This window comes from Panthera leo, chromosome C2, assembly GCF_018350215.1.
Source record: "Panthera leo isolate Ple1 chromosome C2, P.leo_Ple1_pat1.1, whole genome shotgun sequence".
Taxonomy (NCBI): Eukaryota; Metazoa; Chordata; class Mammalia; order Carnivora; family Felidae; genus Panthera; species Panthera leo.
In genome coordinates this window covers 156,416,761-156,439,180 of record NC_056687.1, presented here as the reverse complement: position 1 = coordinate 156,439,180, position 22,420 = coordinate 156,416,761, and the positions used below count along the sequence as shown (strand labels likewise).

Below are 22,420 nucleotides of genomic sequence, written 5' to 3'. Positions count from 1 at the left end.
CTGGCTCAGATCAGGCTGCCAGTGTCTACAGTCTAAAACGGGCCGGCATTTTCCAGTCTACCTGGGGAGGGACTTTGTTCACGGTGCACTGAAACCGTGCCCACACCAGTCCAAGCCAGGTATTGCTGGAGCCATAATGAATTACAGACTTTCCTCAGGAACGTAGGCACTGCACTGTTGCTTATTTTATTTTATTTTATTTTATTTTATTTATTTAAAAATTTTTTTTAATGTTTATTTTTGAGAGAGGATGGGGGAGGGGCAGAGAGAGAGGGAGACACAGACTCTGAAGCAACCTCCCAGCTCTGAGCTGTCAGCACAGAGCCCGGTGCGGGGCTAGAACTCTCGAACCGTAAGATCATGATCTGAGCCGAAGCGGGATGCTTAACCAACTGAGCCACCCGGGTGCCCTGCTTTCTTTTATTTTTTATTTAATTTTTATTTTAAAGATTTTTCTTTTTGAGTAGTCTCTCCCCCCAACGTGGGGTACTGAGATCAAGAGTCGTACCCTCTCATGACTGAGGCAGCCAGGTGTCCCCCACCCCCCATTGCTTAAAGACAGGGAAGCACGACAGGGTAGAAGAAACATTGTGAAAATCTTCGTGGGTATGCCCTTCCCCTCTCCAGTTGAGACTGCAAGAGAAACCTACAAAATAGAGAGCCGGCCTTGGTGCTTCATTCAGCCTGGCCTTTTAAGAACTTGGCACCCATCATTTTCTTAGAAGCCGAGGCCTCCCAACAGGACCGGTTTTCACTGGTTTCCTGGTGTTCAGTGAGTCGAGCCTCGTATTTATTGGGCAGGTTTTAGAAGTAAGCTGTTAGCATCCCTGCTTTTCTCCTGGTGAAGGAATCTCGTGTAAAAGCGAAATAGGTGTGTTTATGGAGGTTTCATAAATCTGGTGTCCCTGCCGTATTACTGTGCCGCGTTAACTTGGAGCTTTTGATGGCTTCATTTCCTCAGACAGCTGGCAGTGATGAACGGATTTGGGGAGACTTAGTACTAAACGGTTTACCTTATTTAGATGTGCATGTTGTGCAACATGGTCATAGTTTTTATGGTGCGGCAAGGGAACCGTCTTCCAGGCAGTGGAGAGGACCGTGAACATGCGACACCTAGAACTTGCTGGATCTGCCAGTTGGGCTCCTCCGACTGCAAGATGAGGCGGTGTTACTTTGAGAGCTGGAAAGAGAAGCGGCCTAGTTGCAGGGGAGTGGGCACTGATGCGTAAAAGGCCACTTAGAGTGAAATTGCTGTGCATGCGGTGAGTTCAGTGGTGCTGTCTGGGCAGATGAGATTTCTTTGTGAAAGTTGGTAGTAGTTGGAACACTCTGGTCAATTTTCCCATTTTTGAGGGGACACGTAATGGGTGGTCGGTTTAAGATACAACCATGACATTGCTTTTTGAAGTGTATCCTGCCGAATTTAAATACCATAGCAATTTAACACCCAACTGTTGTTCATTTAAAAAGTTCATGATGGGGCCACCTGGCTGGCTCAGTCGGTGAAGCGTCTGACTTTGGCTCAGGTCATGATCTCACGGTTCGTGGGTTCGAGCCCCATTTTGGGCTCTGTGCCGACAGCTCAGAGCCGGGAGCCTGCTTGGGATCCTGTGTCTCCCTCTCTCTCTGCCCCTCCCCCGCTTGCTTTCTCTCTCCCTCTCCGTCTCTCTCTCTCTCAAAAAGAAATAAATGTTAAATAAAAAGTTCATGATGGAGCTCTGTAGTTATGCCTGAAATTTTATCCCATTCTTCCTCCTTGATCTGTTTTCTCTTCCACTTGCCATAAATAATTTCATCTCAATACGACAGACTCTTACGCCTGAAAATCTTTTAACGATCACCCTAATTACTTCTTTATGACAGACTTATTCAAACTGAAATTTAATATTTTCTCTGACCATAAGGCTCTTAAGTCTGTTGAGAAATGTTTTTGAAAGTAAACTCTACACCCAATGTGGGGCTTGAACTCACATCCCAGAGATCAAGAGTTGTGTGCTCTCCTGACTGAGCCAGCCAGCTACTTGCTGTTGGTACCAGTTTATCAAAACAACAAAGTATACAATTATTAATAAACAGTTGTTAAATGTAAAAATAGAAATGTTATTGGAAATGCCTGTTGGAGGAGACAGGGCGGAACGCAGTCACATTCTACATTTGTCTTTTTTTTTTTTTTTTTTTTGTAGAGAAAAGCAACTTTGTTTAGAAACTTTGTTTAGACGTGCTTACTTTTCTTCGAGTGGTGTCATTCAGGTCTTGCAATTCCTTTTGAGTCATTTGCCCCAAATCCCAGTGACCTGTTTTTTATGATCCGGTCGATTACTTGAGTAGGTGTCAGCTGACGCTAGGTATTCCTGAAGCGTTGGAAGGCAAGGAGTTGAAAACTACCCGACATAAACAGAAGCATTGTTTTAGAGTCATGTACTTTCTGATTTATCCCGATATCTTTGGTCTTTTGCTTTGTTTGGGGGCGGGTCTTCTGTCCCCTGGCCGTGGTGAGACATGATGGCTTTTTTGTGTAAAACGTGAGAAGGGTGATTGCGAAGGGGGCCTGGCAACCGAGGGCGTCCTCCCACGGACTCATTCTAGGGACCCTGTCAGGGAGTGAGGTGGACTCCTGCTCAGGTTTGAAGCTCCTACTTGGTTGCCCTGACCTGCTCAGCACACTTTTGACTTAGCTTTTCCACTTCTCCTAATTGTAATGGCGCGTGTCTGTGTCTTTGCTCTGTCTGTGGTCAGAATGGTGCCTAGGCTGAAAGCTGTCCTAGTTCACCATGCCCCTTTCAGAAAAGAGAAGCCAGAAGCGTGTGTAGACATGTGTAGACCGGTAGAGAGCCGTAGGCAGCACCGCGCACAGTCGATGTGTTTCGATGCTAGGCCTGCCTTGCCTCGCTTGGTTGGGGACTGTTAACCTTAAAGGAACCCGGGAGGCGAGCGGTACTGGTGAGGGTGCTGCTTGGGCAGGAGAGCAGAGGAGCACTAGGGGGACAGAGCCACCGTCCTGGTCACCATACGTGTCGGATGCTTACGAACCGTCCTTGCCTCTGCAGTTCCTAAACCTTGATAGGTGCCTGCGAGACCCTTGCTACAGAGGAAGGGGAGGGGTCTTGAAAGCCGGCTGTGCATAAGTGTACATTTCGAATGCCTGCATACGTTTTCGCTGCTGTCCTCACTTCAGGCCTTCCCTGTGATGAGTCAGTGCATAGACGCAGGTGGCACGTAAAGGCCACGCGGTAGTAAATTTGATGTTTCTGTGAGGTTCCTTGATGAGTGTCAAGTGTCTTGTGTTTTATGACCTTGCATTTGGCCAGACTAGACAGTGACTTGCAGAAATACTTCTTGCATACACTTCTAAAAGCAGCTCGCTAATTGATTTCTGTTTCTGTCCTTAGTGCTCTCCGTGGCCCGATACCCCCACAGCCTACGTGAATAGCAGCCCTTCCACAGCGCCCGCCTTCACCTCCCCACAGCAGGGCACGTGCAGCGTCCCAGACAGGTACTGCTTCGTGCCGGCGTGCGCCCGGGGCGGCCCGGGCCGTGCCCCCTCGCGTCCCCTCCTTGGTTGACGGCGTCTGCTCGTTGACACGGATCTGAAGTCTTTAGTGGTGGGGTCCAGCCGCCTCGGTTTGAGAGGAAAGTCGTCTCTTCCTTGCCTGCTGGCCTTTCCGTTCTCAGCCCTGGTGCCTCACACGTTCACAACTGTGGAAGTTGTAGGAAAGGGGGCGTTTTCCAGATACATCCTAGGTGAGAGAGAAGGAACATTAGTGGAGTCCTGGATAGAGAAGGACAGTGAGTTACCACGGTGGAACGGGCTTGCAGGTGTTGAGATTGCCTTTCTTAGGACGTACATTGGTCTTGAATCGCACCATATCAGGGCTGTTTTCTGCCCTGTTCCTTTGCCCTCCTGCTACACACACTGTGTTTATTGGTGAGTCTTTAAACTTGAAGAGCTTTCCGTTTCTAAAACCTTACTGTGGTTTTAGACCCGGAGACGGTGGACTCGTTCCATGTTCCTCTCGGTTGGGATTGCACCTGAGACCCCGGGGCCTGTGCGTGGGGGTGTCGCAGAGCTCATGCCGGCGGGTCACATCGGAGGTCCCCTGTTGCCGGAAGCTTCTCGCTGGGAAGGAAAGTTACAGGAGACTGCCGAGGGAGAGGTTCTCTTCCTTCCGCCCTGGCTGCCCCGACGCGGTCCGTCGCGGTCCACCCTGGCCACCGTGAAGGGAACACCAGCCCCCGGGGCCTTAGAGACGGTGCAAGCTCGTCTCCCGCAGTCGTGGAGCTGGGAGCGTGGGGTTGGGTGGCTCTGGCGGGGGCCCTCCGCCATGGCGGCCGCCCGTGTCCTCACGCCATGGAGCGGATGCCCGTGGGACCTCGCCTTCCTGGTCCCTGCCCCACAGCCCCGCCTCCTTGTGCGGTCATGCAGGGAGTGGGGCGTGGGGATCAACATCCGCATTTTGAGGGAACACGGGGACCCGGTCTGCGACAGGGTCTGATGAGAAGACAAGCAGAGGAGTAGACTGGTGGGCAGCTCAGCTCGTAGATGTTTGCGCTGTAAGAGGAGGAACGTCGGGGAGACCAGGGACTGGTGTGTCCCCATGTGGGGGCCCTTCTGCTGTCACAGCCCGGTCCCGAGTCCTCTTGGGTGGCGTGACGGTCATGACTTCGGGGGCGGGTTGTGGGCTCCCGCACCTTCCGGGAGCCGTCCCCATCCCAGTGGGTCCAGAAGGACAGTCACCAGTCAGTGTCAGAACTGAAGTGATTGAAGGACAGATGCTAAGAAAGGAGGCAGAGCACAGGACCAGGAAGGCGCCACCCTCTCTGTGGAGTTGCCTTTGCTTTCATTTTCCCTTAGGAACCCGAGGACAGCGGCACCCGTTTGTTCCTTCCGCTGCCTTGACTGTCCCCGTCTTTAATGATGGATAAATGTGTTAATTAACGGACACTTTCCGTGTTGGCTTAGGGTCATTATACCATTTCTTGTAGCTCCTTAGTAAAGTGTGTGTGTTTTGCAGTTAATTTCAAATTGTTCATCTTGGATTCTCATATTTTTTTCCTTACTACAATGAATGCGTAGCCTTCATTTTCATGAAGCCCTTGGAGATAATGTTTCCTAAAACTGGAAGTTCTTACTAGAACTGCTGGAGAAGGAGGAGGCGCGAATTAAACAGCCTCCTGGCTTAATTTCATCGTCCTGTTCACTCCCTGACCGGTGGTGCCAACGTTGTTAATTTGCAGATTATATGCTCTGTCCCACAGTGTTAGGGTAAATTCACCCTTTAACGTCTTGATTTAAAATATGTGTGTAATAATCCTCCTTTCCTTCCTTCTGTTCTCCCTAGCAATTCTTCTTCCCCAAATCATCAGGGAGATGGAGTTTCACAGCCCTCTAGTGAAGTAAGTATCTTTGTCCTGAAACCGTCAGAGGCTGTAAGGGTCCTGCGTTTTTAAGGCTCTTCCAGGGCCGCGAGTCATTGTTCGGGTCTCTGGGTAGTCAGACCTGTGCTCCTCTTGGGTCTTCTTGGACTTTAAACTTGCAGGGTTTCTGTGTTTTGTTTAAATGTTCTTCACAACATGCCAGGGACTTGGATTATTTTTTATTAAGTTTGAATTGTTTTTTCTGTTTATGTTCGTTTTCTTTGTTAATAGCAACTTCAGCCTTCAGCCACAATCCAGGAAACACAACAATGGCTGCTCAAAAACAGATTCTCTTCTTACACAAGACTGTTTTCCAATTTTTCAGGTATGTTTTGTGCACGTGTGTGTACATGAGTGTTTTGTACTTGTTTCTGGACTTTCATTAACCTTAATTTTTAAGAAAAAATGTGAAGTAATTCTGGATTCATAGTAAGTTGTCAACACGTACTGGGAAGTCCCGCGTCCCTGTCACCTGGCCTTGCCCAGTGGTAACACCCTGCATACCTCTTGTAGTGGGAAACTGACTTCGGTACAGTCCGTGGCTTCACCAGTCTTACGTGCCTGCCTTTTGGTACAGGTGTATATGGTTCTGTGCATTGCTTTTCATTTTATTAAATCTATTAAATTTATTTTGAAATAATTTTTGCTTTACAGTAAGTTGCAAAGATCGTACAGAGATGTTCTGTGTGCCCTTCGCTAGGTTTCTCACATAATTTTAGTACGACGTCAAAACCAGGAAATTGGCGTGGGCGTAATGAGTCTGTATGGTTCTGTGTCATTTTATCACAAGCGTGCGTTCGTATAACCACTACCGAAGTTAGGATACAGAGTTACACCAGCCCCACGAGGATTCCCTTCGTGCTACCGCACCCCTCACCCACCATGCCTACTCTGGCAATCCTTGATCTGTTTTCTGTCTCTTGGATTTTGTCATTTCGAGAATGTTGTGATGTAGATGGAATCACACTGTATGTGACCTTTGTGGTTGGCGTCCCCGCCCTGCCCCTCAGCGTAATGCCCTTGAGTCCCTCCGAGTGGGTGTATCGATAGTTTATTCCTCTTTCTGGCTGTGCAGTAGTATGAGATGTGAATCTACTCGGGTATGGTTTTTGTACACTTAAGTGTCTTCTTGCAGAGCGAGCTACGCAGACGGGCTCTTAGAAGGGGCCAAGCGGGGCTTTCTCCAGGCGGTGCAGCAGGAAGCCTGTTTCAGAGGGACACTGATAGATGCGCCACACGGGGCGGGACCAGCACTTCCCCGGCGTCGGTGGCCCTGGGACCCTGTGCCTAACGACCATACCCTGGCTAAACGCCCCGGGAATCCCCGGGGCCGCGGTACCCTTGTGGTGAGTCTGCCTCGCCCGCAGGGCCGTGGGGCCACGGCGTGAGCCTTTGGAGAGGACAGGCCTGTGCGTGCGCCCACCTGGCCCAGGGGAGAGCTTGATTTCACAAAGACGGGTTCTGTTCTGTCAGCCCCTTGCCGCGGTGCTGTGCACGATCAGTCATTCCCGTGTAGCTCCTTGTCTCTTTAAAATGAAACTACCGGATGAAAGTCTTGCTGGCTGGTAGCCACATTTTTGTATGACTGTACCTTTTATCTGTGAGAAATTGGAAATTTAAAAGTGTTAGCGTGTGTGGGGAAGATGCGTCTGGAACCCTCGTGGGAAGACACACGAAGAGCGAAGCACATACCGCAAGCCCTGGCAGCGGGAACCCCGGGAGGGCCTTAGTTTCTCTTTGGAGAGTCTTGAGCTCTTTTCACCGTGAGTGGCGCTCACGCGGCTCGGCCGCCCGCTGTTTCTTGCCCTGGAGCTTCCTGGCCGTAGGCCGGGGAGGAGGGTGAGGCCACCGGCTCTGAGCCCCGGGGCATTCACCTCCGGAAAAGGCCGTGCACGCGAGCGTCCGTCCTGTTCCGTGTGCACGCCCAGGAGATGCACGCACAGCGTCTCTGGGCACGGCTGTGGGCCCCGGAGAGATCGGGAAGCCGCCAGTGTGTCTTCGCTCCGTCCGGCGACGCCACCGGGGCTCGCGCCTCACGGAGCCGGGCTTCTCTGGTCTTTTATAAGCCGGAGAGTTGCCAGGCTTTCGTGTTCAAATAGAAAAGGCAACTCCGTTATCTTGTGTCATACCTAAGTGGATCTTTTTTACAGGGAAGTCATGCCTTGATCCCAGAGGGCATTTCAGTTCCACCAATAAACTAAATCTCGAGTGTTAATAGCGGGCGGGTGGGGGGAGCAAGAGCGTGGACACGTTCAGACACACAAGGTAGAGGACGATGAAGCTCCACGTAACCGTCCCGGCCTTCGGTCAGTCTTGCTCTCTACCACTCCCTCTCCCCTTTTGTGTCATATGTTAAAGCAGATCTCGGATACCGTGACACTTACGCTCACCAGTGATTTATGGGGGAGTTCTTAGTTCTTAAGGTATAACGTGCAGTTCTGTGCCATGCTTCGTGTTAAGACCGGCTGCGGCGACAGGCTGCAGGGGGCCTGACTTTACGGTGCGTGTTGCGATCCGAAGAGGCCGAGTCCTTGCTCTGCTGCCATCTCGAGAGACTGGGTGGGTCCCCAAAACTTGAGACTTCCATTTCCTCTTCTTGTCAAATAAAACGTTATTGTTGTGATCTCAAGGTTAATTATCTGGGGTCAGAATCCTGTTTATCCACACAGCTGCCAGAGAGCCAAAACAAGGCGGGCAGTGAAGTCATGTACTAGGACCAGACAGCCCTGGAAGGCCCCGCTCACCGATCCGATTCACCTGCCTCTGGGCCTCTGGACTCCTCTTTTTTTTTTTGTTTTTTTTTGTTTATTTTTGAGGAAGAGAGACCTCGTGCGAGCATGAGTGAGGTTGGGGCAGAGAGGGAGACACAGAATCCGAAGCAGGCAGGCTCCGAGCTGTCAGCGCAGAGCCTGGCTGGGGCGGGGCTTGAACTCACAGACTGCGAGATCATGACCCGAGCCCAGGTCGGATGCTTAACCGACTGAGCCACCCAGGCATCCCAGCTGGGCTCCTGGAACACGGAAGCGTTTGTTTTAGGCTCTCTGGGACAGGGACTGTGTATGCTCACTCTTGTGTTTGTGTAGTTTGCGTGTGCGGGTATATGGAGGCCACGATGCGATGGTTTTGAGGGGGGGTTCACTGTGTTGAAGCCAGGTGCTCCAAGCGGCCAGTCCTGCTTGTTTTTTCCGCGTCTCTGAGAAGAATCTCTCTTTTTGCTGTTCTCCAGGTGCCGACTTACTAAAACTGACAAAGGAGGATTTAGTACAAATTTGTGGTGCAGCCGATGGCATTCGGCTCTATAATTCACTCAAGTCAAGGTAAAGTACTGTGTTTAAAAGGAACGGTTTGCTTGAAGTCAAGACGTACCCTTCTTTGTGGGGAATTCGGGCAGAACGTGTTCCCGTGGCAGGTTGGCGCGTGCCCGTGTGCTGCGGGGCCTGGGCCCCATCGTGCTCGCAAGAAGACCGTTTTGTGTGCACCCCCAGGGTGGGCCCAGATACGAGGCAGGCACTGGCGGGGGCGGAGTAGACTGTCAGACGGTAGGAATGCACACGGGCGGAACTGAGTTCTTGAAGACCGCTGGGTTCGTCTCCAAGAACACAGACTTCTCGTTTAGGTGAGCGGTACAGAATCCGTGGTTTTCCAAGGTCAGGTGACTACTACTGAACACTTGCTAGAACGTAAACTCGTAATTGTGAATGAGAACGACGGAATTGTAAATTGTTCTGGCTCTTAAGGCCCATTTACTGTCGTTGCTGTTTCTAGACTTGTGGTACGAGAATTCCATTGAAGTGGAATCTTATGATTTGAAATTGCCGAGTTAATCTTGAAACTTAAATTTACCGGCATCTGACAGACCATGTCGATGGTTTAGAGTCTGGATCATGAGATTAGACCACCTGTGATAGTTGGTGTGAGGGGTGCGTTTTTACCTTTTTCTTCGTGAATTCTTTCGTGTAATGAAATAATGCTGAAAAGCCCTCCTAAGGAGATAGAGCTTAGACTCCGGTGGTTATTTGTCCCTGCTGTGGGCGGCCTTGCCCCTGGGCTCTGGGCTGACGAGTGGCCTCTTCTGGTTGCAGGTCGGTGAGGCCCCGCTTGACCATCTATGTCTGCCAGGAGCAGCCGAGCGGCTCCCCGCTGCAGGGGCAGCAGCTGGCGGGCGGCGGAGGCGAGGGCAGCGGCGGGACACCCTACGGTGGGTACCGATGGGCACTGGTGGGCACTGAGGGCGTCGTGCCTTCCCGTCCCTCCCTCTCCGACACTGCGGTGGGAGCAGGAGGGCCCCGAGCGGGGCCGTGACCCTGGTCCCGGCGAGACTGCCCAGCCGCTCGGAGTCCCGACAGCAGGGAGAGGCGGCAGTGTGGGGCCCGGCCGGGGGTGGGGGGGGTGGGGGGGGCGGGAGGCCACCAGCCACCCTTGTCGGCTGTTTCCGCCACACCTCCGTCTCCTCTGCGTGTGGCCCTTGGCGCCAGAAGTACCTAACAAGCGAGACCAGCCCGAGTGCTCTTTGGAGTTTTGCTGGCCTTTATTCCTCCCCGCATCTCACATTTACTGAAACGGTGAATATGACGGCAGCAGCTTGGTGAGAAAACAGGAAGGTTTCTCTTTTGTTTTTTCCCTCTGTTTTACTGACTGGCTTGGCGGGGGTTGGGGGGCGGAGCTTAAAATATCCCATGTGCAAAGATTCGCGTGTATAACAGTACTAAGCACGTGGACTTGTGTCGGGACTCCGACAGGCAGCTGGCCAGCGCTGGGTGCTGAGTGGCTCCCTGTGCTTGTGACACTGTAAACACACTCGATGCCATTATGGGTGGGCTTCTCAGCCTAGAGCTTCCTTACTTGTGTAAGAGATCGCTGTAGAGCAGAGACGAATCTCGGCCCTTCTCTCCTCTTCTGTGTGTGGCCCTTAAAAGCAAACGCAGTTCTTTTAAAGGATGTGTTTTCTCATTTGTAAGGTTGGGTGTGTGGTAATACTTCCTCCTTCCCGCATTCCAAATCAAGGGCAGCACACCCCAGACTTTCCGGAGAGAACTGTATTATGGCATCCACAGTGGCAGTCGTTTACCCGAATACTGGGTCGCGCTCTGAGAAACACCGTGTTTGAAAAATCCCAAGGAAAGCCTCACTCTTGTGAGCTTTTCCATTTTCCATTTGACTTTAAAGCTGTGAATTTTAAGACTAAAGAAAGAAAGTCTTTGTCTGACAGGATAAAATTCTAAGCAGCTCTCCGTGTATCATCGAGATTTTGTGTATCATTTACATATACGGAGTCAGGCCCGTCATACTTGGGAAAGTGTTTGTGGAGGAATGTGTGGAAACAGCGGCCATCTCAGCCCTTCATCAAGGGTTTTCTAAGTTTCCAGCAAACTTTCATAAGAGGCCAGGTAGTAAAGGTCTCCACTTTGTGGACCATGGGATCTCTTTCCCACCGGCTCTGCCACTGTGGCCCCAAACCCACCACAGACCGTATGTAGCGATGGATGGGGCCACACGGTGGTTTTGAAAAGAGCAAGTGAGGGCAGGGTTTGGCTCACACAGGCTGTAGTTCGGGGGCTCCGCTCTAGATCGGCTCTGTGCTTTCCTTAATTGTAGTTCCACATTCTAGGCTTTTTGTAATGTGTAATTAGCAGAGGTTTCCATTATTGTAAACACAAGAAAACCCCCTTGTTCTGGGAAGCCAAGTTCTAGCACTGCCTGGGGTCTGTGGCCGAGTGGGACCTACAGGGGCCGTGCTCACTGCAGAGGGATTGGGTGTTGTGCACGTGACAGCTGCTGTGGGGTTCCACGTGGCAGGGACACAGGACCCTGGGTGGCCCGTGGCTGTGACTAGGAAACAGCAGGAGCTTTCACCGTCCACGTCCCTAGCTGTTTGTGTGGGTCTTCTACGCGGTTATTGGTTTTAGGGGGACGGGGGGCAGCTTTTATTCCTTAGGGTATACTCCCAGTAGTAGGATCACTGAGTCCAGAACAGTGACAGGGTTGGTTCTTCTTATATGTTGTTAGAAACACGTGGCGGTTTTGAAAACCGCTCTCTTCGGCTGTAATTTATATACCATAAAATCCTTCCATTGTAAGTAAACCATTTCAGGATATTTTTAGTAAATTTAGAGTTTTGCAGCCATTACCGCTATTGAGTTTGAGTCCCAACATTCCAAAAAGTCCCCTGTTCCCATTTGCAGTTAATTCCTGTAAGAAAAATGAAAACCTTAGATCCTCTCGTACAGTTTACGGTTAATGGTTATTACATTGTTTGTGCGGCATAGTTAATTTTTTAAAATTCTATACCTATTTTTAAGTAATCTCCACCCCCAATGTGGGGCTCAAACTCATGACCCTGAGATCAAGAGCCGTGCACCCTACCAGCTGAGCCAGCTAGGAGCCCCAGCACAGTTCCTACAGTATCAGATTTCAGCAGGTAGTAATGGGGGGGGAAAGAAATACTAGTTCCCATTTTTAATTTGTATATGTATGGTTTTTACTGCTTTGAAAGGGTGATGATCTTCCTATGGATGAGGTGGAAAACAGATCAAAGATTACTGCTAAAATGCTGTTCTTCTTTTTTATTTCAGTTTATCATGCGATCTACTTGGAAGAAATGGTTGCTTCAGAAGTTGCTCGAAAACTTGCATTGGTGTTTAATATTCCTTTCCACCAAATTAACCAGGTCTACAGACAGGGTCCCACCGGTATTCACATTCTTGTTAGCGACCAGGTAACTTGAACTTGCTTTTGCACACTTTCTCTGTCTCGTGGAAGAACTATGGGAAATCCTGCGGTCTCTTGTGCAAGTACTCCTGAGAATCAATTTCGGAGTTGGGATCAAATCTGTAAGAATTTATAACAAGAGTTTGGGTCTCCTGGTGACATAAGGACTACAGATCCAGGAGACCCGTGGCTCAGGCACCTCCACCCCTCACCCCTTAGACGTTCACCGGGGAACTTTGGGGTTAGCAGGGCTTTGGCCCATTTTATGCAGGGAGGCGTTTGGATGTATCTTCCTTTTGTCCACTATTTGATGACTAATTTTTAAAAACATTAAGGTTATTGTGTCCCTGGTATTCAGTGACAAGTAGGTGATAGAAGAGTGCTTACACCGGGACTTTCTCTTAAGAGTCATTATTCACAGGGCCCGGGGTGGGGGTGGGGGAGCTCCCAGGGAGGGGGTCAGATGAGCTGTTTCGATGTCTCAGGGGCTAGTCATGGGCAAGCGTCGTCAGCATGGGGTCCTGCCCAGTGCAGCAGGTGTAAACTCTGACTACCTCACACTGCCTTCGTGAAGGCATTTTTTTTTTTTTTTTTTTTTTTTTTTTACCACTGAGTTCTGTGTGCAACGATACATAGATTCTGACATTTTCCTGTAGCTTCTAATTTTACTCTTTTCTAATCAGCTCAGAAAAGACAGTTGGATCTTAATCATTTATCTGCTTTATCCTTCTAGATGGTTCAGAACTTTCAAGATGAGAGTTGTTTTTTATTCTTCACAGTAAAAGGTACTTTGCATGAGTGCATGTGTCTCAAAATGCTGGAATCATGAAAGCGTGTGCCTGTAATCGGTTGTCCTCTTGTGTGGTTACTTTTGAAAATGCTGGTTTTAAGAGTTTTAAGAAGATTTATAAAAACGAATCAAGAGAATTTCCAGTGGTTGTAAGGGAAACTAGCAAATAAGGAAAAGGAGTCAGTCCTAGATTATTAGGGAAAAAAAACTTCAGCCACATTTTACTGAGCACCTTGTATCAGACAGCTTTTGGTGCTAGAAAGGTCTTGACCAAAGCAGACTCACGGAACTCCTAGCGGAAAGCAAACCAGAATTGGCCGACGGATGCGCATCTTTACGAAATCTCGTAGGTGCCGTGACGGTGGGAAAGTAGGGGTGCTTGTGTTTTGGGAGGAGCTGGGTTGGGGAACATAGAGGAGCGGCTGGGCGAGGGGGTGTCGTGTCCATAATGCTGAGACTGAGCAGTGAGGGGAGCTGCCCGCCTGGGGAACCCCGCAAGGCGATGTGAGGGTGCGTGCGAACCTGAGAGAAGGCCACGCAGTGTGAGAGGCCCGTGAACCAGGTGGAGCCAGAGTGGGAGGTGTCGGTCGGGTGTGTAGGACCTGGGCACGGCAGATTTGGTTTGAAACGCGTTGGGAAGTCGGTGAAGCTGTTTAAACAAAGGAGTATTTGTGTAAATGCAGTTTGGTTTTTCTTCCACTCTCGCATCTCTGGAGACATGAGAACGGGGCGAAGCTGGAGGCAGGAGAGGTCACCTGAGTCTGACACATTTACGGGCAGGGCCCTGCTGGGCTCTACACTGGGGGAGGGGCAGTTGTGGCTCCTGTAAGAGCCGCTGGGCAGACAGACTGTGGTCCCAGGAGAGAGGCAGGAGTGACTGCAGGGAAGCGGTTAAGAGTCCCGTTTTAGGTGTGCCGGGAAGGTCAACTTGGCAGTGATTTGTCCCCGTCTGGGGCTGGCGGGAGAGGCTTGGACTTGAGATGTAATTTGGAAGCCTTCGGCACATCAGCAGTGGCTGCAAGCTGTGGAAATGATTGCGGTCATTTAGGGAAAGGATATGGAAGGAGGGCCCGGAGGGGGCTCAGGTGAGTTCCACCTGGGGGGTTAAAGGAGGGGATTTTTGGTTGGTTTGTTTTTTTAATGTTTGTTTATCTTTGAGAGAGACAGACAGAGTGTGAGCAGGGGAGGGGCAGAGAGAGAAGGAGACACAGAATCGGAAGCGGGCTCCAGTCCCCGAGCTGTCAGCACAGAGGCCGACGCGGGGCTCGCACTCACCAGGCATGAGATCATGACCTGAGCTGAAGTCAGATGCTCAACCCGCTGAGCCACCCAGACGCCCAGGAGGGGATTTCTAAATGCAAAATGATAGTATGTGAAGAAGAGACTTTTAAAATAAGTCTGGTGGGTTAAGATCGAAACCCAGCCTTAGCCGTATCCCGGAGAGCCGAGATTTCCTGTGTCCCCCTTTCCTGGAAGTCACTCCTGCAGGGACAGTCCACACCAGCACCGAAGGGATGACTTCGCCTGTGCTGGTGCCTTGCGTTTGCCGTCAGCCACCGCCAGGGTAGCCTGAACCAGGCCGGCTCGCTCCATCGTTCACTGTCCCGGCACCTCGGGCCACTGCTCCCGCGCTCGGCTCTCGCGGGGAAAGCTGTGCGGCGTTGCCCCTGCGGAGCTCAAATCGTCTACGACAGGAAAGCCGTAGTCCAGTTGTATGTTTGGGTCTCACGACGGCCATGGCTGTTGCTCGTGTCAGACGTGACGGGCCGTCCCCTCCAGTCTCACCCTGTTTCTCAGACTTCCGTCCCCACGAGAAAGTTTCTTTCGTTCCTTGATGAATGCCTGTACCGCTTCTTGCTGTTTCCTAAGACACACTAGGCCGTCAGACAAAAGTAGCGATATTTTCAGAATGTTTCAGACAGGCCTCTGAGGAGCTAAGAAATTATTTCCAGAAAAGATGGGACGGAGGCCCTCGGTCTGTGTGGGTTGTGTGGAGTGGCCGTTCTCCGGCCCGGCCCGGTGTCGTCACCTGCTCTGCCGCCAGCCCCCGCCCCCGCCCCCTTGCTTCCGTCACTTTGGCTCCTGGTCTGGATCCCCCAAGCACCCCAGAGCTGCCCAGCAGCATGGGCACAGGGCGCCGACGGGCACATGGGCCGGATGTTAAAAAGCAAAATCAAAGGGAAGGTGTCCGTGTTTTTCTCCAGAAATACTGGGAAGGGAGGGTGTAGCTTTCTAGGAGTTTCGGTTTAATAGTCTGGATTCTCCTAGGCCTGGCGAAAGGAGTTGTGTGTAACGTGCCTTTCCTCTTCCCACAGCAGAGAATGGTGACGGTATCCACATAGTTTTGAAGTGATGTCTTACTTAGTCTGAACTGTATTCAGTACCAAATAAAGTCACGCTTAAAAGTGTGTGAAGACTGAATCCAAGAAGTCTTGGGATCGGATTTTACCGTATGAAATGTTTCATATTGAAAACACAAGATGACCTTTCTAATGAGCTGTATGAGAGGCGAATCTCCTCACGGTCACTGCCATAGCCAAGCATCCTCGTGAGAGTGAGCACGTCGGGATGGCACGCGTGCAGCTCCGGGGGCCACGCGCAGGCCCGGCTGCCTGCGTCTCTGGCAGAGGCCAGTAGGTACAGTTCTAGAAGCAGCCTTTGCTGGCTCTTTACACTGTATGCGGTTTGGAAATGAATGTAAACACGTACCGTGGGCATTTACCTTTCTGTGCCAGTTCGGCTTTTATTGCCTGAACCTTATGCCGACCCGGGGCGGGGGTGGGGGACAGTGCCGTCGTGGAACCAGCACGGAGTCTGTCTGCAGAGCCACGTGCTGACACCGTGATTGGTGGTCAGGTAAGAGTCTTGGCACCTTCTCGGAAGAAATCACGTAAGGGTGTGTGTGACGGGATCATGCCAGATCGGGGAAGACCCGAGCCAGGAAGGCGGGTGTGAAGCAAACTGCATTATCAAGAGTACCTTGGTGAGAGGATCAGTGTAAATCCTAATAGGTACAAAGACTTTTGTGTTTCTGCTTCGTCACAGATTTCTCGAAAAACCTTTTTGCTTCCGCTTCCATTTTTAGCATTTTGTTTCTGGTTTTTATTTTTGAAGCCCCCACGCCTTTTAAACTCATGTGGCGTTCCTCCCTTTCCCTGTTTCCGACCACCCCGTCCCTCCTCGCTCTGAACCGTCCTGTCCTTAAGTGTTTTTCAAGCCCTACCCCAGACCGTGGAACCAGGTGCCCCGGGGAGGGGGAAGACTATGGTAGTCTTCTGACTTGCCGTTGAGGGGTCTTTGTTATCAATGAGTTGAAATTATCGCGGCAAAGCAGATGTCATAAATGAAACACTAAATTGTGCCGTAAAAATTGCCCACGCTTCTGAGATATTGAGCTCTAGTACAATCATGGTAAACGTTCTGGTGATTATTTGAGAGGCTTTTTGCCACGCCACATGATGGCCTCTTTTTCTTAAAAAGGGTGCGTCTTCCACAAAACCAAACGCTTGTCTCTCAAAGGGAGTCCACGGCTTCTGCGATTTTCTCCTCGTTCTCGCTTCCCTCCCCACACGCACCAGCAGGCGCCTGTGAAACCTGTGGTGGAGCAGACCGTGTTTTTAAACTTCGGCTCCCCTTTAAGCTATAGCACCTCTGTCCACGTGCCCGGCTGTCTGGGTTCTGAACGTGTCGATTCTTATCTTTGTTGGGGCAGAAATAGGAGTAATTTGGACTCTGAAATCCCTCCCAGAAGACAGACCACTTCAGTGGGTAAAAAGCTTTGACGGTTTGTGTTTTATTCTTCAAGGGGATTAAGACGCACGGTCTCTAAATACTTTCATCTTTAGTTTGAAAATATCTGTAACTCTGTAGACCCTGAAGCGGGGGAACGTTCCTTTCTGTCATCTCCCTTTGCTTTTGTATGAACACATGTTTTCTGTACCAATCACTTGGGAAAGAAGTGAGCATATCTCTTGTTTTTAGAGTTCTGCTTGTCTATTTAGCATTCCTTTTTGAGTCTCAAGATATACGGAACAATAAATGTCATTTAATGCTGTGTGCTATTTCGAATTCCTCATCAGGTGTTAGAAATGGGGTTGAAAACACTTTAAAAGCTCATCGAACTTGCAATTCTACCAAGCAGCATTGAAAATTAGTCTGTCCCAGTGAAGCAGGTTAAATTATGGCACCAGCAAATTTGCTACTTTGGTTTTTTAATAGTAGGATGTATACATTTCAGTAAAATAAATGTTTTCCGATTGTTTTGCACACGCGTGTCTCATTTAAACCCTAGTTCCTGACCGTGTCCCCTCGAGTCCAGAATTGAGGGGTTCCGGGCATGTGCTGAGCACACCGAAGTCCAGATGTTACGAGAGGTGAGGCCCGTCGTGTGGTTTTCTCTCCGGTCTGTTTTCTCAAAGCTGATGCGGCAGATTTTTCCATCGACTGCTCCCCACACGGAGAGGAAGCGGACCCGGCCCGCGCCTCTGGGAAACCTCACCTGGGGTTCTCCTGAATGAGGTCACAGGTCACTGAGGAGGGAGGCCAGTAACCCCAGTGGGCTGTGCCCTGGCTCAAGAGAGCCCATGTATAGAAAGCCCTGGTCATGCGAATTTTTAAAATAGAGACTATAATCACTGAAGCAAGTCTGTGTTCCCTGCTCTTTGTTTACTTAAATAGCTTCCTTCCACAGTCACGCCGCCAAAGTGGTATAAATGTATTTTTAAACAACTGCTGTGGTGTGTGCACACTTCCGGCCAGGGAATGCTGGAGGATGTGTCCTCGGGCGCTGAAGTCATCAGGACTCGAACGCTTATTCCGAGACCTTGTTAAAGTGACTTAAGGGGTCGCGTAGGTACCGCCTTCTCTCCCGCTGTACCCTAAATGCTCCTGACCGGTCCCTCTGACCGACTGCTGGTCTGGGGGAGACAAGTGCCCCGGCTTTGCTGTCCCACCGCAGCCTCCCATGAGCTCTGTGCTCTTCGTTGTGGGGAGCGGTCGCTAGGAAGGGTCATCAGCTGCCATGAACGCTGAAGTTTACAATGTGAGGGTGGTGACGGGTTTCTAGTCTTAATATCACACGTGTGGACAGCCCAGAGTGGAAAGTAGAGCTTATCAGATTTTAAATAATATTAGGAAGGTCTGAGTTGGGAAAGTGGTTTTGCTCAGATTTGTCTGCCATAAGATTATAGCAATAAAACCCTCTGACTTAAGCATTGCTATGGTTTATTCATTTTTATATTATGAGTCTGAAAGGTGCCAACACTTTACTGATCTGAGTTTTAAGTGTGTACAATTTTTGAATAGTTCTGGTGTAACTTGATTTCTAAGATTTTAAAATAAACTTGGAAAAAATCACACCCGTTCTACATGCATCCATTCATTATTTTTAATTGATTATATTGTAGATAACTTAAGCCGTCATTCTGTTTCTTTAAGGTCCCCCAGGTCTTGCGAGAGATGGCGTGATTAGCTCTTCTCCTATAACGAAAACGCGCTCCGTGCCGCGGCACGGGCCACAGCCCCCGTCTGGTCGGGCAGCGACACGACCTCCGAGCCGTGTGTGTTTAGCTCTCGGTTCCCGAAAGTGTGTGTGACGAGCTGACAGAAGGGTGAAGACCCTGCCCCACCCAGTTCAGAGTCCTCATTTCTTTGGTGTCTCGTGGAAACCTGCTAACTTGCCTCCCACCCAAGGCTCTACATACAAAACTAGCAGGCATCGTGGATTTGCAGTACAGTCACTTTGAGAAAGCTGCTATTGAGTCTTCAAGTGGAAAAGTCCTGCCCGTCAAAATGGAATCAGTGTGAATTAAAGTAGGCCGCTGGCTTAAGTATCAGGTAGAAGATCAACAGCTTATTTCTTCTGCTCGATTTGTGCTAACACTGACGGTCGGTCTGAGGAACGCCGACAAAGCCAAGGGCGGGACTTCCTAAGAAGGCCCCCACCTCTCCCGTGTGGCCCAGCTACCCCGAGGCCGCTCTTGCCTCGTGCCACCAGACCCCGGGCGGTGACGTGATTGCCTCGTAGCAGAATAAAGGTGAAAACTCTCACCGGAGTCACTGCGGTCCCTACCGGAGTCTTTTACCTGAACGTGCCTTTCCCAATGGAGAACCAAGAGGTCTGGGCGAAGGTGGGGCAGGTCGGGAAGACTTGGGTCTTCTCTGGAGGAAGGGACACCTCGCGCCTTGGGCTCGGCCGCTGCCGTCAGAGGATGACACAGCACCTGCACAGTCGCTGTCCGCTTCCTCCCACTGCTGTCGGGGGGGTGACGGGAGCAAAGTAGGCGTGGACTTTGACGTGCGGGAGCTGAGCCTGGAAGCAGAAAAGCCCGACCTGGAGTCATCGCTACCCGGGGGTTCTGAGGATTAGAGGCGCACAGTTCAGAGAGAATTCCCGGTGCAGGCAAGAGCTGCTGCTGACGCACTGTCCCCCTAAGCCAGCACCTTCCGAAGAGCACAGAATACGTGCCCCGGTGTCGTCACCAGCCCTGGATGCAGACCGAGCACGGGCCTCACAGCTTTGGCACCTGGGGCAGCTCTGGGAGGGAGATGCAAAGCTCAGAGCGCATTCAAGAAAACAAGGTGAACTGCCCGGGGGGAGGGGAAGCCACACTCTCCTGAAGCCCTCTCATCTGGAAAGTAACCAGGACCCCGGCCTCCTTCCTGCCGGTAACGGCCGTAAGGCTCCTTCCTCAGGGTTCCGATCAGACTACGAGGAACCTCAAACCAACACCGTTCTGGAAAGTGGAAACTGCCAGGGTGAGGTCTACTATGGAAATTTTGGACAGGGAGACTCCCGTTCAGCCTGCCAGTCTGCACAATACGGGCTGAGGGTAAAACGTGGGGAGCGGACGTGGATTCTTGGCGCGTTCGCCGTTAGCTTCGAAAGCGCCAGGGGACGCGTGCCCCCCGCTTACCCGCATCCGCTTGATGCCCGCGCGGGTGACCTGCTGGCAGTCGTACAGCTCCAGGCGCTCCAGGCCGCGGCAGTTCTCCAGGTGCTCCAGGGCCACGTCGGTGATGAGGAGACAGTTGTCTAGTTCTAGGACCCGCAGCCTCTCGTGGCCGCAGGTGCTGTTGCTCAGGTGCAGGATCCCGTCATCTGTGATGAGCTCACAGTGGGACAGACTCTGGAACAGGGAGGAAAGCGCGGATGTTCGCAAGACCCGAGGCCTAAAGCACGGAAGCTGGCCCGAGCAGGGCCTTGTGGATCAAACACAAAGCCTCGGGGTCCTCCGGCCATGGGTCTGCTGTTCTCTCATCTTTCCAACTGCAGGTGATCCAGTTAAAGATGACGTGAGAGGATCTTGACTCCCCTCCTCCCGTCAGCACCCTTGATTCTGGGGGTACGTAAAGGACAGCCTGATCGGACAAAAGAGCCCTAAAAGCTAGCTGAGTGACTCACACACTGAAAGAGGGCCCGTGTCACAGCGGGTGGGAGAAGCTGGGACGCCGTCTCGCCGTAAGTCCCACCCCCAGTGCAGAGACCCACGGCTGGGAGAGAGCTCGAAACCCGGAGTTTCTCCCCGGGGAGCAAAGGGCTCGCACCCCACGTTGGGCATCCCAACTTTTAAAATCTGCGCCTGAGAGACAGGCCCCTAAAACACCTACTTTGAACACCAACAGGCTCACATCCACCAGGCCCACGAGGCTAGTGATTCCAGAAATGGCTCTTAAGGGGCTCACACACTTGGACTGCCCCGCCCCAGAGCCCAGCTTGGAAGTGGCCCATTGAGGGGCGCCTGGACTCTGTGTGGGAGCACTGGCCTGAGGCCCGGGCGTCTGGTCTGAGACACACTCGGGGCCTGCTGGGACGCTCTAGGCCCGGGGACTGGCGGCCACCGCCTTCGTGCGCTCCCTCTGTCTTGCTCCGACTGAAGAAGGCTTAAAAAAAAAAAAGACAAGGAATTCTAGGCTTTTTCCCCCCAATTTCTCTTTCTCGGTGGGCACCTTCTCTACAGCCCCCCTCGGTCACTCAGCCAGTGGGCACCAGCTTCTCCCTCTCCCTGTGCTGTGCTTCAGAACACCATTATCTGTCCGGAAGGAACTTCTGTGTGTCCAGTGCCTGGGTTTCCCACCTGGCACGCTGGTGTTCCGGCCGCCAGAGAACAACACCTCTGCGTCTCCTGGCTCTGGGGGCCAGCGGGGCTTCTGCTGGTGGGCCGCACGGGAAGAGACGGTAAATGGCCAACAGCCCCAGGGCACAGCACGAGACACAGGGCACAGCCCAGGAGTCCTGTCTACGAAAGAGGCCTCGTGGCTCACCCTCGCAGCGGCAGCCTGAGGGGCAGGCTTCCAACAAACCCATCTCAGGGCTGCCCGCCCTCCTCCCCGGGGACCTCGGGAGGCGCCCTCTTCTCCCCCCGCTGCCACACTCCAGAGCGCCGGGACCTCCTGGAGGGGAGCTTTTACATGCATCTGGTGTCCCGGTCTTTGGGGCCGGCCACTCGGGGATGCCCCTTGGTCACCTGGCCCTGCTGGCCAGAGGGGCTTACGTTCCTGGGTCCCACGGGACTTCGATCATCGGCTCTTCCCTGGCAGGCTACCGCCCCCAGGACGTTTCCCAGAAAGCAGACCGAAACGCACCCCCGCCCGACGATAAAGAGCCGTACGTGCTTGAGCTGCAGCTTAGTCCTGCAGGGTGGGCTTCGAGTTTGGCACGTGCCCAAGGCCTACCACGTGTTCTCAGGGAACCAGGCAGGTGCACGCCACCTCTGCGCGCGTGGTCCCCCCGCCTCACTACAGCGTGCCGGTATTTCCCACACAGGTGTTTATACACTTGTGTGGAGTCCCGGTCTTTGCAACTGCCACCGAGAGGACACCTAGATCACCTGGCCCTGGTGGCCAGTGGAGTTCATGCTTGCAGTCCCGAGGAACTGTGTACATTGCATATTTTTTAAGCTGCTGCCCGAGTATCTTCCAGTCAGCCTGAATCTAGGTGCTGAGCTTCTCCCTTTTGGGACACTGACCGATCTTGGCACCTCCTCAGCTACTGGGAACCACGAATAATAAAACAGGCTGTACAGACACAAAGGTTTGAGAGCCACCGATACTGAGGACCTGGTTGAACAAGAAGGTCCATCTTCTACATGAGCTCACTCCTTCATGAAGAGGAGAGGCCTTTTTATCTAGGAACCTCAGGAAAAACACCTTACTAAAAGATAAGTGGGGTGCCTGGTTGACTGCCAGTTAAGCATCCGATTCCCGATCTTGGCTCGGGTCATGATCTCAAGGTTTCCTGAGTTTGAGCTCCAGATCGGGCTCTGGGCTGAGAGCATGGAGCCTGCCTGGGGTTCTCTCTCTCTCTCTCTCTCTCTCTCTCTCTCTGCCCCTCCTCCACTCGTGCCATCTCTATTTCTCTCTCTCAGAATAATAAACATTACAAAATTTAAGAAGAAGGGTAAGTAATGGTCATAAAGATGCTCACCATACCCTGGAGGAAAATGGATCAATACACAACTTCAACAAAATATAAGAAAACACCAAACGGGGTCATGAAGCTGAAGAATA

At 51.6% G+C, this 22,420-nt stretch overlaps 2 protein-coding genes across 10 annotated transcripts in view; one reads left to right on the top strand and one right to left on the bottom strand.

The window, feature by feature from the left end:
* Positions 1–17,179, top strand: part of UBP1 (upstream binding protein 1) — a 51,008-nt gene extending 33,829 nt beyond the window's left edge. For 4 of the 5 annotated variants that reach the window (XM_042955914.1, XM_042955916.1, XM_042955915.1 and 1 more), the window contains 8 exons: positions 3,390–3,493; positions 5,340–5,394; positions 5,647–5,740; positions 8,642–8,732; positions 9,498–9,613; positions 11,988–12,130; positions 12,857–12,908; positions 15,229–17,179. In XM_042955914.1, coding sequence (XP_042811848.1) covers positions 3,390–3,493; positions 5,340–5,394; positions 5,647–5,740; positions 8,642–8,732; positions 9,498–9,613; positions 11,988–12,130; positions 12,857–12,908; positions 15,229–15,266 — 693 coding nt within the window. In that variant the 3' untranslated portion in view covers positions 15,267–17,179. The remainder of the gene's footprint in view (positions 1–3,389; positions 3,494–5,339; positions 5,395–5,646; positions 5,741–8,641; positions 8,733–9,497; positions 9,614–11,987; positions 12,131–12,856; positions 12,909–15,228) is intronic. The other variant, XM_042955918.1, reaches the window with a different exon arrangement.
* The window catches only part of FBXL2 (F-box and leucine rich repeat protein 2), a 133,970-nt gene that overhangs the window by 1,536 nt on the left and 110,014 nt on the right, over positions 1–22,420 (bottom strand). For 3 of the 5 annotated variants that reach the window (XM_042955922.1, XM_042955919.1, XM_042955921.1), the window contains 2 exons: positions 19,828–20,040; positions 18,286–19,223 (listed from right to left, as the gene is read on the bottom strand). In XM_042955922.1, the coding sequence (XP_042811856.1) occupies positions 19,116–19,223; positions 19,828–20,040 (321 nt within the window). In that variant the 3' untranslated portion in view covers positions 18,286–19,115. Of the gene's footprint in view, positions 1–3,503; positions 3,738–18,285; positions 19,224–19,827; positions 20,041–22,420 lie in introns of those variants that run through there. The other 2 variants (XR_006207338.1, XR_006207337.1) reach the window with 2 other exon arrangements.